Genomic DNA, 16,484 nt, shown 5'->3' with positions numbered 1-16,484 from the left:
GTTACAGGCCTATATGCCCAGCATATAGGGAGGCCAAAGCAAGAAGATCACAAATTCAGGGCCTACCCAGGTTACTTAATGATATTCTGTCTTCAAAAGAAAGCATCAATAATTTCCTGATATTCATCATTATGTCAGGACATTTTCTTGCTCTTAGAAACACATATGGAACCATTCAGAGCAGTGGTTCTTAAGCTTCCTAATGCTGTGACCCTTTAATACAGCTCCTCATGTTGTGGTGACCCCAACCATAAAACTATTTGTTGCTACTTCAGAACTATAGTTTTGCTACTGTTACGGATCATAATGTCAATATCTGGCATGCAGGATATCTGATATACCACCCCCATGCCCAAAAGGGGTCACGACCCACAGGGTGAGAACTCCTGCAATGGACAGCATGCTTCTACCATTTGCTCTCAAATGGTTCAGAATCAAAAGGGAAATGATGTATCCAAATCCACAGAGTCAGACAAAACAAACAGGGAAATGGTAACAGCTAGGAAACTAGAGAAAGCCTTCTTCTCTGCAGAGTATGAGTTCTGACTACTCAAATGAGTTTCTTCCCCTTCCAAGTAAATGTATCTTCACATGCATTTAACAATGAAGACACAGCAGACTAAATACCCTGATGAGGCAAAACTAACAGTGAAGCTACAATTCAAATAAGCTCATGCTGACCTGCCCTTTGTATTATACCCTTGGTTACTTTGAAATAAAAGACTTAATGTAATTATGGTTCAAAAGTAACAGCCAATTTCAGACTAAACACCCACCCAATTCTGTTCTTTTAATAGTCAAAATTAGGAATTACACTATCAACTCTGAGAAGACCAGATGAAGTAAGGCTGGTGAGATCACATCTCAAACATAGAAAAGACCCCCAAAACAAGTGCCTAAGACTTGTCTTACTGAAGAGAAGGAACAAATGGCCTCCCCCTACCACTATCTCTCAACACTGTCTGCTTTTACACAGCATGAAAAACAGCAAAAGAAGGAGCAGAGAGAACAAAACGGAAACACAGGCAAGCCAGGACGCCCATGGCCACCACTTGAAAAGCTGCTCCTGGGCCCCCTGCCCTCCCGGGCCTCCCGTTCTTTCCCTAAGTTATGAAGGAAGCCCTAGAACTTGTTACAATGTATTACATGGTAAGCATAAGGAATCCCCTCCCTGGCTAGCTCTCCTGAGCCCTGCCCTGCCTATCCTGCCAACACTGCATTTATAGCCACAGACATTTCCCAGCACTTACACCCAGTCCAGACAGCCAAAGACATGGTAGCAATACTTCAATCAAGACTTCCCTTGGTCTGCAACAGATGCCAGTCAGGTAAACCAAGATGGCCCTCACTCCTAATGTGGGGCTACTTGTGTTATTTGTGTAAAAGTAGCACGTGATATAATTAGGAAGAAAGAGACACAGCAACTGAATTACAGAGTCCAAACCAACCTATGGAAACGCTTGCTCTATTCTAGAACCTTTCAACTTTTACTTGATACCATACTGTTGAATTATAGCTTTGATCATCAACACCCAAGAATCTATGTCTTACATTTTAAATGACAGTCCTGACTGTGGGATGCTGTATACAGTGAGGCCCCTTTACTCTCCCAACAGAGGTTGGGAAAATAAAGGGAATAGGTGTTTTTATGAGAGAGAACTGGGGCAGAAGAAGCTGACAGAGCCCTCTGTAACCCAGAACCACACTACATGCTGAAAAGGAGATCTGAGTTCAAAAGAGAAAGAGTACATGAGACATCTTACACAGGACCTGGAAAATCGCAGCATCAAGTGGCCAGTGAGTGAGAGAACTAACAGTCAGCTTTTCCTGGAGGGCAGGACTGGTGGTAAGGGCTCCCCTGTTGTATTCAGAAAAATAGGTATGTTTGGGGGGGTCACTTTCTCTGTTACTGCGTCTCTCTCTGTGTCTCTCTGTGTCTGTCTGTCTGTCTCTCTCTCTCTCTCTCTCTCTCTCTCTCACACACACACACACACACACACACAGGGGTGGGGGACTCACCTGGGGGTTCCCTCTCTTCATGAACAGTGACTATCTATATAATCCTGTATCTCCCAAACCAGAATTACCAAGAAGAGCTCCAGTTTGCTAAAATTCTTGTGGATTTCCACTGTCCATCTTTCCCTAGTCCTCATCAGAGTGTGAGACAGGTCACTGCAAAGAGGACAGTCTACAGACAGGAAGACAGGAACAGCCCATCTCCAAATCCCTACAAAGGCTCTTCAATGCCAGGAGTACCGAGGCACTGCAGCAAGTGGGAGAACTCCCACAAGAGTGGGAAAACTCCGAGCAGCAGCAATTGGAGCTGTCAGTATTGCAGTACCAGTGAGTCGTGGTTTAAGCCACCGACCTCACTTTCTACACACCAGATGGCTTCCCCAAGCCACACTTCTCATGGGAACCCAGGAAGGATCTTGTCTTTTCTGAGAAAAAAACCCAAATTGGGTGATATATTTAATACATCACACTTGTCTATAGGTGACTTTGCAATCCCCTCCCAAGAGAATCACAGACATGTAGCTAGTAAACTAAAAGTCAACAAAATTTTTTTGGCCCCCGTGGCACATGTGGCCATCAGACTAAACACTTCACAAGGGGCAAAGTCTCAGAAGAGAGACAATTCCAGAGGCCACCTTCTTCCTGCAGCTCTGCTCACTGCCCCCCAAGTGAACATCTCTCACCAGCTCCTTACCCTGTGACACATATATAAACTTTCTCAAGAAAGCAGGCAGCTCCTTATTTGGATCTTAAGGGCCTTCCTTATATGGACAGGGACTAGAAAGGGGGAAATTAAAGTCAAAACACAATTATGAAGGAAATTTAACATGTCTACTATTGACTAAGAATTCAAAATGAACATTTACAGACTAGCCGTAAATGTTAAGAGGGAGATTTCCCATAAACAAGAAGGTCTGCCTGTGAGTCCTGGTAGCATTGCAACCTTGGGACAGTCTATTAGAGATACTGGTCTCTTTAAGCTGGCAGGGGGCTGAAGTAAAGAGGGGTTTGTTTGGTGGAGGGTTAGTGAAGACAAGGTTACTTTAAAGGAAGGAGAATCTAGCACCAGAGATCAGGAAAACTCAGGGACAGAAAGCAGAGATGACAGCCACACACCAAGGTCTGTACTGTAGGGCCTTCCCCCATAGCCTTAGGATGCTTTATTTATCAATTCAGAGACACAGGCAGGGACTATGCCAAAATGTGATTAAGCAGCCAGCTCTGCAGTGGTCACAGAAAGGCTCCCCATGGTCGTTCCTGTGCTACTGCTCTGGTGAACAGCTCCTCCTCTGAGAACTCCAAAAAGAAAGGAGAGCACTCTGGGAGGTCTTGCTCCAGCTGTGGGCCTCTCCTGGCTGCTGCAGCCTTGCGACTAAATAAAGTGAAGACACAAAGCACACCTGTCCTCCAGGCAGATAGATGGCTTGTCACCTGCCAGCTCACCCAAAGGACAAGAGAAGTGGGAATGAGGGGAAAGGACGTCTGAGCAGGAAAGACCTTCCACAGGAATGCAGGGGACTGCCACACAATGCTTTCTTTCTTCACTGTCTACACAGGACCTGTCTGCCCACCATCCTGTCAAGATAATGCACTCAAGGTAACACAGACCACTCCACTGTAGAACTGATGAAGGATGGGGAGGTCACCGTTACTGCTTTTTATAGTATAACACAGCTCACTCCTATCAACATAAGTGATTTTTCTAGGTAAGTGTGACTATTGATTAAGAATTTGACTTTCCCCTGGAACTCTGCCAAGGATATGAGATTAAAATTTTATTTTCTTCGGTGCAAGAATAAAGTAAACAAAATAAGCTGTATTAGCTATGGCCCATTTAGGTCGGTAACTTCAAACACCACCTCTTGCTTTCCATTTCCCAAATCCATCAGAACGTTTAAACAGTCTTCTTACGACCACCTTCGCTGTATTTTGTTAGTCATACCTTTAAACATCACAATTAATAAATTACGCCTTTCACTTTGAACATCACCACAGACGTCATTTTAAAATCTCGGGGAAAAGTTCAAAGAGTTAAAAGAGAGTCAGCTAAATGTTCTCTTGAATCTTAGACAATTAAATTGCAAATGGGGGGTGGGGAGGAAATCTAGTAATATCCCACCTCAGTAAGTGAGTTTGCAGTGTCTCAATGGAAAGCTGCTGTCGGTCGCGGTTTTACTGTTCTCATGTCATTTTTTTTTTAAAGATTCCTTACTTTTCTCTGAAACCGCTTAGCTAGCCACACCACCTAAAAAGGAGCGACCAACACACACTAGCACAGAACTTTTTTTTTTCTCAAGCTTTCCTTTTCAAAATACCAAGGGAACCAGGGACCTACTTCAGAACACAAATTGCTGTTTAATGCTTGAATGATCACAGCTTCCAAGCTTCAGAGCGCCAAGCCTGGAGCCCACCACTTAACTGGTACTAAGAGAATAAGTGTAAAGAAAAGCTTCCTCACACTCCGTATGAAAACCATCATATGTACACGTAAAAAGCACACATGCTGCCCGCTCACAAGGTGACACATAAGGTGACACACTCACGTTGTCCCAGCGTGGTGGCTTCAGAAGAACCACAAACCTTTGTTCTCCACACACACATTCATTTAAGGCCAACCAAAGCATGCCAGGCAGGTTAAAAATAATGCATTTATGTAAGAGCCCACCCCCCCCTCCATGCACACAGTCTTGCAAGGTTAAATACGGAGCTCTGAAAGAATGATTTATTGCCACAAGGACAGGGACCCAAAATAGATTGGCAATAAAAGTGATTGGTCCCAGGGGCGGTGAGAACGAATGTAAGCAACGCCCTGGCCAGGAGAGGCATCCGGGAAGGAGCACCGGGAGTCCCAGCAGGCTTCTCAGCCCGGATCCCACCTCTCCCCAGTTGCACTCTGGGAGAATGTCACACAAGCTCCCTGTAAGTGTGACTCCTCATCTGTAAAGAAAAAGCGGGTCCAGCTCCTGTCTGCAGCAATTCTTTGGTTTGATTTGGTTTTGAAATTTTCCTTATTTTTTTTTCAGTGTTCCATTCTGAACAAAGAAAGATGAAGTTCAAATTCCACCGACAAAAACAAAACAAAACAAAAACAAACAAAACCCAAAAAAAACAAAACCAACCAAACAACAACAACAAAACCCCAAAACAACAACAACAAAACCCAAAAACCTGCTGGCTGCCTACTCAACCCATTTCAGTACCAATCGGCCTGCCACTATAGACCAAGCCTAAGAATGGTTGATCAGGATTGCCAAAACAAAACTGGTCCTCATGGTTGGATGAAAGAGAAGAGATGCCCTGGATTCAAAGAAAGCTGGAAGACAATGTGTAGGCACCCATAGTACTTAAGGGACTAAAGTAGAGAAGGAGCATTCCTCAAGGGCTATCTCCTCCACGCTCCAGGGTAGACATCCACTCCACAGCACCCACCTTTGAATGCTAGAAGAGGGGGTTGGGGGGGGAGTGACATAGTAGCCGGTTCTATTTTTGAGCTGCTCTGTTAAAAAGTTCTGTTGAGTTGATACCTTTTCCCCTTCATCCAGCCACGGCTACCAGTTTTCAGTCTGTGGCTACAAAAATAAAGCTTAAAAAAGAAGCAAGAAAGGAATAATCAAAAGAAGGGGGCAAGTAACTCCAGCTACGAGGCTGAGAAGGTCAAGATAAGCAAAGTAAGTGCTCTGAGGGCCAGGCTCAGAGACCCTGGAGAAATGTGTCATGCCTCCCAGTCAACAGGGACGTATTTTCCCTGTCTGCACATCTTAAAGACAGAGGAGATGGATCTGACAACCCGTTCTCCTCATTATTCACAGTCAGTCAGATCTTTCCAGGTCTCCTACCTGAACTGCTCTCTTTCCATGAAGTCTCCAACCAAGGCCGCCCTTAAAACCATGATGCCTACGCTTCCAACTGACCAGCCCCTTTGTATGCTCTGCTAGACACCATTGGCCTACATGCCAACCACTGAGATCTGGGGCAGGGATTCAGAGCTGCCCAGAAGTGGAGAAGGAACTTCTAAAGGGGGATGGGACAGCTAAGGCCAACTGAAAATCTGTGCTGTCTCCTGATCGACCATCAGTTAACGAAAAGAGAAGTTCATCAAGTCACTTTGGAGATGGAATAGAGGAAATAAAGCAGTAAGTGGCTTTACCTGAATAGAAACTCTAAAGGGAACGAACAACCCAGGACTAAGGACCGGTAAGAGCAGAAAATGGAGTGGAGAGAAAATCGAGACCAGCATGTCTTTGGGGCATCTTGGAAACAAGTTATTCCTAAGCCATAATGGGGGGGAAAAGATCATCTCTAGGACACAAGGACTTTTTTCTTTAACACTGAGAAGATGAATTCTGTACAAAACCATTTATTCTGTGACAGGTGACGGAAAAAAGAAAGGTGGATTTTGGCCATGGAGTAAGCGTGGCTCAGTTCTGCTCTACCCAGCCAGTCACACACCAAAAAACAAATAATACATTTTTTAAAAACTGTTAAAGCTTTCATTTGAAGGAGTTGATGTCTTTCTAAACCTCGGCTTTCTGCAAGGCCCTCACGGGAGATGAAGAACTGGAAGGAGCACATTAAACCCAAGTTGACACCGTCGAGACGGAAGGTGTCACTTCTAGTCATAACCAATCGGTTAAGACGAATCAAAAATAACTCTGCCAGACAAAGATCAAGAAGACAGAACTAAACCTGGTGTCTAAGGGCCCAGAAGTTATCTGCCTCGCCCAAGGCTGGTCGCTTCAATTGCTAGCTCCTAACGACCCGGACTGCGGTCCTGATCTCTTCCAGTTTGGGACCTGACTTTGAAAGAGGCCACCGAGGACCTGAGCTGTCAGCCTCCTGCGCTCACCCCGGTGCAGTGCAGGCCGCTCACCAGACCCCGAGGCTCTCCCAGTCATCTTCCCGGAGGCGGACGAACAGCCTCCCTGCGCCCGCCCTGGCCCGCCCGCCCCTCCGGAGCCTGACCTGGGCCGCCCTCTCCAGCTCTCCAGCGCGGAGTCTGCATCCTCACTCCCTAGCCTGGCCGGCCAGGGACTGCTCTCCAAGCTGCAGGTCCCCGGCCGCCGCCGCTGCCCTCCGCCGCCTCCCGGACGCGCAAGCGAACCGGACTGCACGCAGGGACGCGCGGCCGCGAGCCGGGCTCGCGCAGGATCTGGGCCGGGCCGGGCTTGGAGGAGGCGCCGTTACCGGGGTCCCCGGGACGCCCTGTCACGCCCCCTGCGCCGCACACCAGCGCCCCTCCCGCCCGCCCGGCTCCGGGCTAGCCTCCTCCTCAGCCACCTCCGGCTCGCCAGAGCAGACCCCGAACCGCCCATCACTGCCTCCAGGTCCACGCCACCCACGCAGTGCCCGTCAGCCCTGGTTCCACGCCTCTCCCCAGGGCCACCACGGTCCCAGATGTCCTCCCCGGGCCTCCCCCAGAGACAATGGCTCGACCCGACCGCCGCCTCAGCTGGGCCACGGTCCCCGGTCCCTGGGCTGAGGTGCGATGGCTGCCCCGTTTCACAGAACCGAACGCCAAAGTCTGGATGACAGGCTAGATCCCTGAGCCAGGACACTCGCTGATAATGGGGTCGGGGGTCCAGCTACCAGCGGCCCAAAAGCTATCACAGGGCAGAGCTGCTGTCCCCGGTCCCGGTGAGCTCGTCCTCCGGGACACCGGCCTCCGCCCACGCCGTCCCCGCCGCCGCCTCCTCGGCCCTCCAGCAAGAGACAAAGAGCCGGCGCCCCTACCCGCGGGGCCGTGGCCGCTGCAGCGGGAGGCCGAGGGGTGTTTAGCCTGGCACAAGGGGCGAGTGCCGGGAAAGCAAGTGAAGGCGCCCGGGACAAGCCGCAGCACACGGGCGACGTGGGTAACCTGACACGCCGGCGTGGATCGCAGAGCCCCGATGCGGCGACAGGGACGAGAGCGCGCAGGGCTCTACCGGGCCGGAGCTCGGGGCGCGCCGGGCCGGCCGAGCGCGCGGGGCGACCGCGGTACTCACCGGATCGGAAGAAGGCCGCGATGTCGGCCAGGTCCTTGGCGGCCTCCTCGGTGCCCTCGCCGGCGCCGCCCCCGCAACCGGAGCCCGCCGCGCTGGCCGCCGCCGCGGGGCCGGAGGACGCGGCCGGGGCGGTGGCACCGCCGCTGCTGCCGCTCATGGCTTCGGCGGCGGACGAGCCCGCCTCGGGGCCCGCGCCCCTAGCTCCGCGCACCAAGCCGCCCGCGCCTGGCCTGGCGGCGCCGAGCACCCAGCTGCCCGCGCCCGGCGCGCGGACGCACAGCCCCGGGGCGGCGGGCGGCGGCGGCTCGGCCCGAGGAGCGCGCCCACATAGACGAGGACACCGCCCGGGAGCCGCGAGCCTGGCGCGGGGCGGGCGCGCGGAGCCACGGCCTCGGTGTGGCCGGCCGGGGCACGGGCAGCGGCGTGGACACGCGAGGGCGGGGGCCGGGGCTGCGAAGCTCCGCGATCACGAACGCCGGCGGCGGCAGCGAGCCTCCATCTTGCTTTCCGATGGGGAAGGAAGAAGGGGGAGGGAGAAATCACGGCCGAGGGAGCCCGGGTGAAAGGAAAGGGAGAGCAGGGAAAGGAGAGGAAGGAAAAAGAGGGGCTTCGGGAATTTCCGGAGAGCTTCGTTAGGGGCCGGAGCGTGGGCTCGGCTGGTGGGCGGGGCCTTTTGTGGGTGGGACCCTGGAGAGGCGGGGCCGCGCCTGGGAGCCCGGAGGGCGGAATGGAGTGGCTGCGAGAACGTGGAGCTGGCCAGGTCTCCTCCTCCGGGGCTGCTCCAAACCTGGGAGGAGCAGGAACAAGAGTGACCGACCCACAACGGCCTTCCAGGGCGGGCACTGCGCCCCCTGCCAGGACTCTCGCGCCTGCACTGCAAGCGGTCCTAGCGCTGGAGCGTTTTTTTCATTATTATTTATGTCACCCGCGGGGCCGAGTGACCAGGGCACAGAGCTGGTGTGGCTCTCGCAGGCGCAGCGCTGGTACTGGAATGTAGAAGGGGCGCAATAATTGTTGAATGAGCAGGGAGGCAATGAAAGGTCCCTGCTCTAGTCTACCGTCTCCTTGTATGAAAAAAGCAGGCGCGAGGGAGGGGACGCTTGCGGGGAATCCCCATCTCCCATGTGTGCTGGGTTCTCAAGCTACCCAGTTGTATTGGAAAGATGATGGAGGCAGAGGAGACCAAACGAAAGGGACTTTTAAAGAAAATGTACGTTAAATCAGATGTGAGGAATATAAAATTCTGCTTTGTGTCACGGCTGAAAGATTAGGCAGTGAAGGAATGGGCGCCGGATAACTGAAGATCAGATGCCAGAGAAAACGAATCAACAAATTCCATCAAACTACACCACCACCTATGTTTAAGGGGAGATCTATGATTATGTATGTGGCCACCAGGTCGTTTTCCTTGGGGAGTCTCAGACAAGCAAGGGAAGTAGACTACAGGGCTTAGTTTTGGTCAGGATGAAGGTTGAAGACATCCTTAGGAATTTGTGTTCATCTTGCTATAGATGTGTAATGACCTTCAGCTGTGTGTATATATTTATGATAGCATGATAGTACCCAGGCCTGTATCTTCTTGCTCTGTCAATTAATTGGTTCCGGAAACATTTTCGTAACAACCCACACACCTAGTGCTTTGATCTGTCTCTGTCTCTCTCTCTCTGTCTCTCTCTCTCTCTCTCTCTCTCTCTCTCCAACCCACACACCTAGTGCTTTGATCTGTCTCTGTCTGTCTGTCTGTCTGTCTGTCTGTCTCTCTCTCTCTCTCTCCAACCCACACACCTAGTGCTTTGATCTGTCTCTGTCTGTCTGTCTGTCTGTCTGTCTCTCTCTCTCTCTCTCTCTCTCTCTCTTGTGTGTGTGTGTGTGTCTGTGTGTGTGTCTGTGTGTGTGTGTCTGTGTACGCGTGGCCTATTAGCATTTGTGTTGTGTGTCTGTTCATATAAATACAAGAGGTAGTAACTCAGTCACTCACTTCTCACCTTAGTTTTTGGAACAGAGTCTCTCACTGAATCTGAAATTCTTTGGTTAGTTAAGACAGTTGGCTAGCAATACCCAAAGATCCTCCAGTCTCTTTGGGAAAATGGGTGATTCTGGTAGTAGGTCAGGAAATATTTAACATAAGCACCCTGTTGTGCCAGATGGTGAGGAAATGGCTTTCCAAGAAAAAAAAAAAAACAACAACAACAAAAAAAAAAAACAAAAACAAAAACCCAGCACAGATAAAGATCATCGAGGACACAATGGAAACGGTGGAAAGAGCTCATGGCCAAAGCAAGAACAACTTCAGAAAGAAAATATAGCACTGTTTGAGTATAAGCAAAAGATAAATATTTTTGAGTCCATGCTGACGTAAATGAATAAACGAAAGGGGGTAGAAGAGACAAGCGCAGAAGAATTACAAATAATTTATGTGGAGGTTGTCCTGAGTGAGACAGAGCAGAACTCCCCTCTCCCAAAATACAGGCCGCACACTATTTTCCAAAGAGAACAAAACTGGTAAACAACTTCTAACAGAGAAACAGACCATCACCCTGCCCCAGCCCATTGATCAAGATGAACATAAGAATCAGTAAGTCACCTTGACAGTGTGTGCTAGGGAACGATGGCTGTGCTCCCCTCCAAAACGCCTAGCTCCAAATGGATTTAACAACATCCTATGAATGAAGCACTTCCTATAAAATACATCACCAGCACTCTCCCAAACTTTCAAGGTCACCAAAAAATAAGAAAAAGCAAATGAATACTCATAGACAGCTGTGAGAATCCCAATGGTATTAGAACTCAGTGCAGTGCAGTGGTTTGCTAATGTCATTTTTTGTTCTGTGACAAGTTTTCCATCAGTGGCCCAAGCTGGCCTTGAACTCTCCGTTCTCTTACGTCGGCCTCCCAAGTACTTTTTTAACCAGATGTGTACATACAAACAAATCAGTTGTTGGCCACCACATTTGGTTCAGTGTAGTGTTCTTCATGGGTTTCAAAAAATTCCTGAGATTTAAACTGAGTAAATCTGAATAACATGTTGGGGTATTAGTCAATAACCCCAAAGCCCGAACAGTGAGTGAGAATCTGAACCTGGGGTTCATGGGGGCACTCTCCACAACTCATGGAGATGCAAATGTCAATCTCATTTTAAGATAGAAAAGTATGTTTAAAGCTTACTTTTAATCAGATGAGCAGTCTCTTACAAAACAAAGTAATCCAAGACAGCACGTCCACGGTCTCACGGCCCCTCTGCTCAGGTGTGTTGACAATGCTTCTCTGTTTGTCCTCTTCATTCCTATCTAGAACTTCTTTCTCTCCCCTTACATAGCCAAGATCCCAGAGGCTTCAGAGTGAAAGCAGAGATATTGTACCCGGTCCCTACGCTGGCATGTCTGTTCCTGTAACCTGGACATCCTGCCTAGATTGTTGGCATTGTTGAGGCCAGATGGTAGACATTGCTGAGGCTAGATGGTGGGCATTGCTGAGGCCAGTCCTTGCCGTTACGCCTTACCCACCCATGGGAACTCGGGTGGGCTGGCAGCCATCAGAGAAAATACTCAGCTGCTCACTGTGGTGCTCGGTCCCAACCCAACCCCAGAGCAAGGCGACAGCAGTCTTAGGTCCTCAAGGCTTCCTGACACAGGCTTTCTCAGAGGCCCACTTTAAGATTTAACGCTATCCATCTCTATCTCCAAACCTCATGAAAGAATATTCATCCTTTCTGAACTCCAGTTTTTTTTTTCATTCATTCCTCCTTGTCTATTAGCTTTGGTGTAACCTTTCTCTTCTTCAAGAGAATGGTTTTCAGTATCCAACAAATGTTTCTTTTCAGTTCTCTCTCCCAGGGATTCTAAGAACGTCCCTTAAAATTCAAAGGCAAGCACCAAGATTTTTCTTTGTATCCTTCCCATCATAATTCCCACCTTTGACTAGTAAATACACTGTCCCATCTCTTCTGTCAAAATAAAATCATGGAGAGTTTAAACATTGAGGGAAAATGAAGATGTTTTGGATGGGAAGGATATTAGATGGCCTCCTGCAGCCACGGGCAGATTGATGGCATGTTGGTGCTGAGCCTAGGAAGTGACAGCTGGAAAAGGCTCCTGTTGGAAGGTTTACAGGTGGGTCAAATTCAGGGTTCTGGGAGATGGCCTTGAGGGAAATGCAATAGAGTCACATTACTGCTCTGGCATTGGGGTTTGGAATGCGACAGGGAACGACTGGTGGGCATTTGGCAAGAAAAGATCTCTATTCTAAGGACAGAAATTCTGGCCAATTCTCCTATCTCAGGTACTCAGTCCAAGAAAGGAATGAGAGAGAGTTTGTGTGTGTGAGTATGGTACACACATGCAGGCTGTCCCTGACATCTGAGCATGTGCAGGGAGATCTAAACAGGGTTTCACGACAGCTGCTGTTGATCCAACCCAACCTTCAAAATCCGGCTCCAGTTTCACCCGGGTGCTTTCATGAAACCCCTGCATGACTCAAGTTGATCTCTCCCTGCTCTGAGAGGCCCATCCGTCCCTTGGTCAATCACGCACCACGTTCTGATTTCCAAGATCCATCTTCGCGTCTTGCCTAGGAGGTGAAGTAATTCTTTGCAATTAGCATTCAGGTACCAGTGTGCTCCTCATATACCTGGAGCTATATGAGGCCCTGAGGACGGGAGACAAAATGCACAACCTGAGCTGTGGTAGACAGCACAAGAGCCACAGAGACAATGGCGCTCTCCTCGGTAGATAAGCCCCGCTAAAAACCTGTGTTTCTCAACTCTGGTGTCGATGTAACGGGGTACTAATCCCCATGTGCTACAAGCAAAACAGGGCAGATTTATCTTCTGTGTGCTCTTTGTGTTTTGTGTTCAACCTTTAGGAACCCCAGCACACTGGTGAAGGGGCCATAGCAAGGCTCTGACGCTGAGCAAGTTGACGCGGTGCAACTTCTTTTACCTGCTAAGCCAATCAGAGTTCATGTGTGGGTGTGTGTATGTTGCGCTATGCACACGTATGTATAAAGTTCAGAAGTCCATGTTGGTTGTCTTCATCGACCTATCATTCCCCATCACACATTTGCAACATAGTCTCTCACTGAACCTGGAGGTCACTGATTCAGCCAGACCAGCTGCCCAGTGAGCTCCAGAAATCCTCCTGTGTCCACTTACTTCCCCAGGGCTGCAATGAGTGGTGCAAAATCACCATTTGAGTGGCTTTGTTTTTATTGTTTTTATGTAGGTGCTTGAGATCTGAACTCAGGTCCTCATGCTTGACCGAGCCTCTCCTATGAGCCCTAGCCGTGGCCCCTTATTGATGTTTCTCACATTTTTTTTCCACCAAGGGACCCCTTGGAGGAGAGTAAAGAAGCAGGAGACAGTTATTTCCTTGAGAGTCTGAGAGGTGACTGCAAGGAGCTATCACATGACAAACATGTCTTCAAAAATGGAGAATGTCTTTCCTTCTAAACAAAGGTGAAATGTTTTCTTTTTCTCATTTGCTTTTATAAATATTATGTCTTAGCTTCTTTCCTGGTTGATAGGGGTACAGCTGTAGGTCTCCCACTACCCCCCCCCAAAAAAGATATGCTGAACTCATAATCCTGAATACCTTACAACACAACTTTATTTGGGAATAAGGCTATGGCAGATGTAATTATTCAAGATTGGTATCGTGCTCAAGTGATATTCTAAGAGGATGGCCTGGTGAGGACAAAATTGGAGAATGCCACCCAATGATGAGTTGAAATGATATATCTGAGACAAATGCTATTGGCAAATCACCAAATCGATAAAGAGCCTAGTAAGGGTTTCCCTATCGGTTTCAGAAGGATCCTGGCCATGCCTGAGTATGATTCAGACTTGTGGACTAAAGAGGTCTGAGATCTCTAGAAGCCTGGGGTGATAAATTTATCATTAAAGTCTCCTGGTTTGTAGTACTTAGGAGGCGAGGTAACCCCAGAAAATTGATACAGAAGCCACTACACATGTCTAGTATTTGAGGGTTTTTGAGGTGACTCTGCTGTTTTGGGAATAGAGTCATCGTGTGGATCATAGAGATCCAGTGTTTGCTGGATGCCTATGGCATCCAAAAAATAAAAAAAAGAAAGGAAGGAAGAAAAAAGAATGTAGGGAATTTGACTTAACACGTGGCTATAGGAATAGACCTGAATGAAACCTGAATGAAAACACGTAGTAGGATCCTCCAGTTGGTGCGCCTGTTGGCCACAGTGTAGAACCTGGATTCTTCTGTTCTCTGCTTCTATAACCAGATACTTAGGCTTGGCTATTTTGTGAGGGAAAGGGGACTGCTTTGCTCACAGTTTTAAAGGTCTAGAGTCTGGATTGGATAGTCCCATTGGTTCGGCCTCTGGTGAAGCACCCTGGCTACGTGGTATTGATGTGGATGGCATCATAACTTGAGCCTGTGTGAGAAGAAGAAGACAGGGATACTAGGAAGGTAACTACTTTGATCTCTTATGGTAGCCCTCTCCAAAGATCTAACCTGGGTCCCCTGAGAACTGAACTAACTTACACCTGCTGTGCCCAGGTGACCTAGTCATTCTGCACTAGTGCATATCTCTTAAAGGATCCATATGGCCTCCCAGCACTGGGAGCAAGCTTCCAACACATGGCCCCTTAAGGAACACATCCCAACCTCATCCAGATTGTAGAACCTTAGCTATGAATCTGAACTCAGAAGTATAGACCACCAGGGGTCTCTAGACTTGCCTAGTTTACTGAGGGTGTAAGTCTAGAGTACCCACAAAGGATCCATGGCTCTCCAGTTGGTGCTGAAACAGATTAAGAAACAGGAGAGAGCCAGGCATGGTGGTGCACACCTGTAATCCCAGCACTTGGGAGGCAGAGGCAGGCGGATTTCTGAGTTCAAGGCCAGCCTGTTCTACAGAGTGAGTTCCAGGACAGCCAGGGCTACACAGAGAAACTCTCAAAAAACAAAACAAAAACAAAACCAAAAACAAAAAAACAAAAAACAAAACCAAAAACAAAAAAACAAAAAACAACCCCACCCCCCCAGAAACAGGAGAGAAAAAGAGCCCACCTCCAGGGCCAGGGCCTCTCCATAAGCTAGAGTCACACTAAGTCAGTTCAGCAACACAATCAGATAAACCTGCATTCTTAGACTTCTCTGGGTGTGGGTGACCATAAAGCTACAAAGCTGGAAAGGCCCAAGGTAGAGCCCAGCCTGCACTGCTCTGCACCTCTCTTCATAAATATGGAGTCCCAAGAATCGCTCATTGGTTCTCAAGGTTGTTTGATAAACATTTTTCATACCAGTGTTTTTTACAGCATTGGAAATACCTCTAAATATGCAAATCCAGGAAAAGAGAGGGTTAGGAGGAATGAACCTGGGGAAGCTGAGTAGACAGGGGCAAAGAGGAGATAGATGGTGAAGTAGACAGAGAGAAAGATGTCTGGATGCATACTATGGTTAGTCTCAATTACGAACTTAAGGAGATCTGGAATCATTTGAGAGACAAGCCTCTGGGTATACCTGTGGAAGGTGTGGGCACATTCATTCATTAATCTCCCCCCGGCCTGTGGATACAATGTGACTCCTGGCCTCCAGTTCCTGTTGCTGTGACTTTTCTACCTCGATTGACTATAACTTCCAACTGAGACCCAAAACATCCTTAATCTTTGTTAAGTCGCTTTTGCCTGGGCACTTTATCACCAAGACAACATGTGCATGTGTGTGCATGTGTGTACCTGTGTCACTGCCTGGCTGCCCTTGGGCTGTTAACTGACAGACGATTGGATCCAGTAACAGAGAAAACCAACAATACCAGAACCAAAAAACAAAAGGAGATTCAGCTCTGGAATGAGCTCAGCCTGGGACCTTGCTGAGTTTTGCTGTTACTATTATATAAATGAGAGCAGTATCTGGAGGCACATTATTTGTATTTATTCTCTCATCTTCAAACTGATATCCAAGACTGCTGGCTTCCAGTTCCCTGCAAGTAACTTTAACAATTACAAATTGATACTGTGTGTGTGTGTGTGTGTGTGTGTGTGTGTGTGTGTTTTCATCTACATTTGCTACAGTTGCAGAATCTGGAATCCTGCCTAGCAAGATCTGCATGTTCCTGACCACCTTTTGGTCTTCAGGTTTCTCAGCAAGGGATAAATACTTCCAGAAGTGCCTAACACCTTAAACCTGTATCCCTTAATCCCTCCTAGATAAGACTGGAGGCTTAGCAGAACAGCAACTCAGAGTAATACCAGATAAAGAAGGGAAAGGGCCATTGAAAGATACCAGGAAGAACCGTGCGTGCCAGGGTCAGCATCTACTTTGCTTTAGTACAGATCTGGTTTTGCCAATGTGAGGACAGTGATTCCGCAATCAAACCAGGTCAGTTCCTTCTGCACAAGGAACGCCATGTAAAGACTTCCTATACAACCTGGGCAATGGTGGCGAAGCCTTTGATCCCAGCACTTAGCAGGAAGAGGCAGGTGGATATCCCTCTGTGCGTTTGAGGATAGCCTGG

The 16,484-nt window shown here is 48.5% G+C and overlaps 1 protein-coding gene across 1 annotated transcript in view; it reads right to left on the bottom strand.

Annotated features, from left to right (window-relative positions):
* Trio (trio Rho guanine nucleotide exchange factor) overlaps positions 1-8,467 on the bottom strand; it is a 302,890-nt gene extending 294,423 nt beyond the window's left edge. The window contains 1 exon segment of the mRNA XM_052159365.1: positions 7,998-8,467. Coding sequence (XP_052015325.1) covers positions 7,998-8,154 — 157 coding nt within the window. The 5' untranslated portion in view covers positions 8,155-8,467.
* Positions 8,468-16,484: the final 8,017 nt, after the last annotated feature.

This window comes from Apodemus sylvaticus, chromosome 16, assembly GCF_947179515.1.
Source record: "Apodemus sylvaticus chromosome 16, mApoSyl1.1, whole genome shotgun sequence".
In the NCBI taxonomy this organism is placed as follows: Eukaryota; Metazoa; Chordata; class Mammalia; order Rodentia; family Muridae; genus Apodemus; species Apodemus sylvaticus.
Note: the sequence above shows the minus strand (reverse complement) of the source record. Positions and strands in the feature narration are given on the sequence as shown.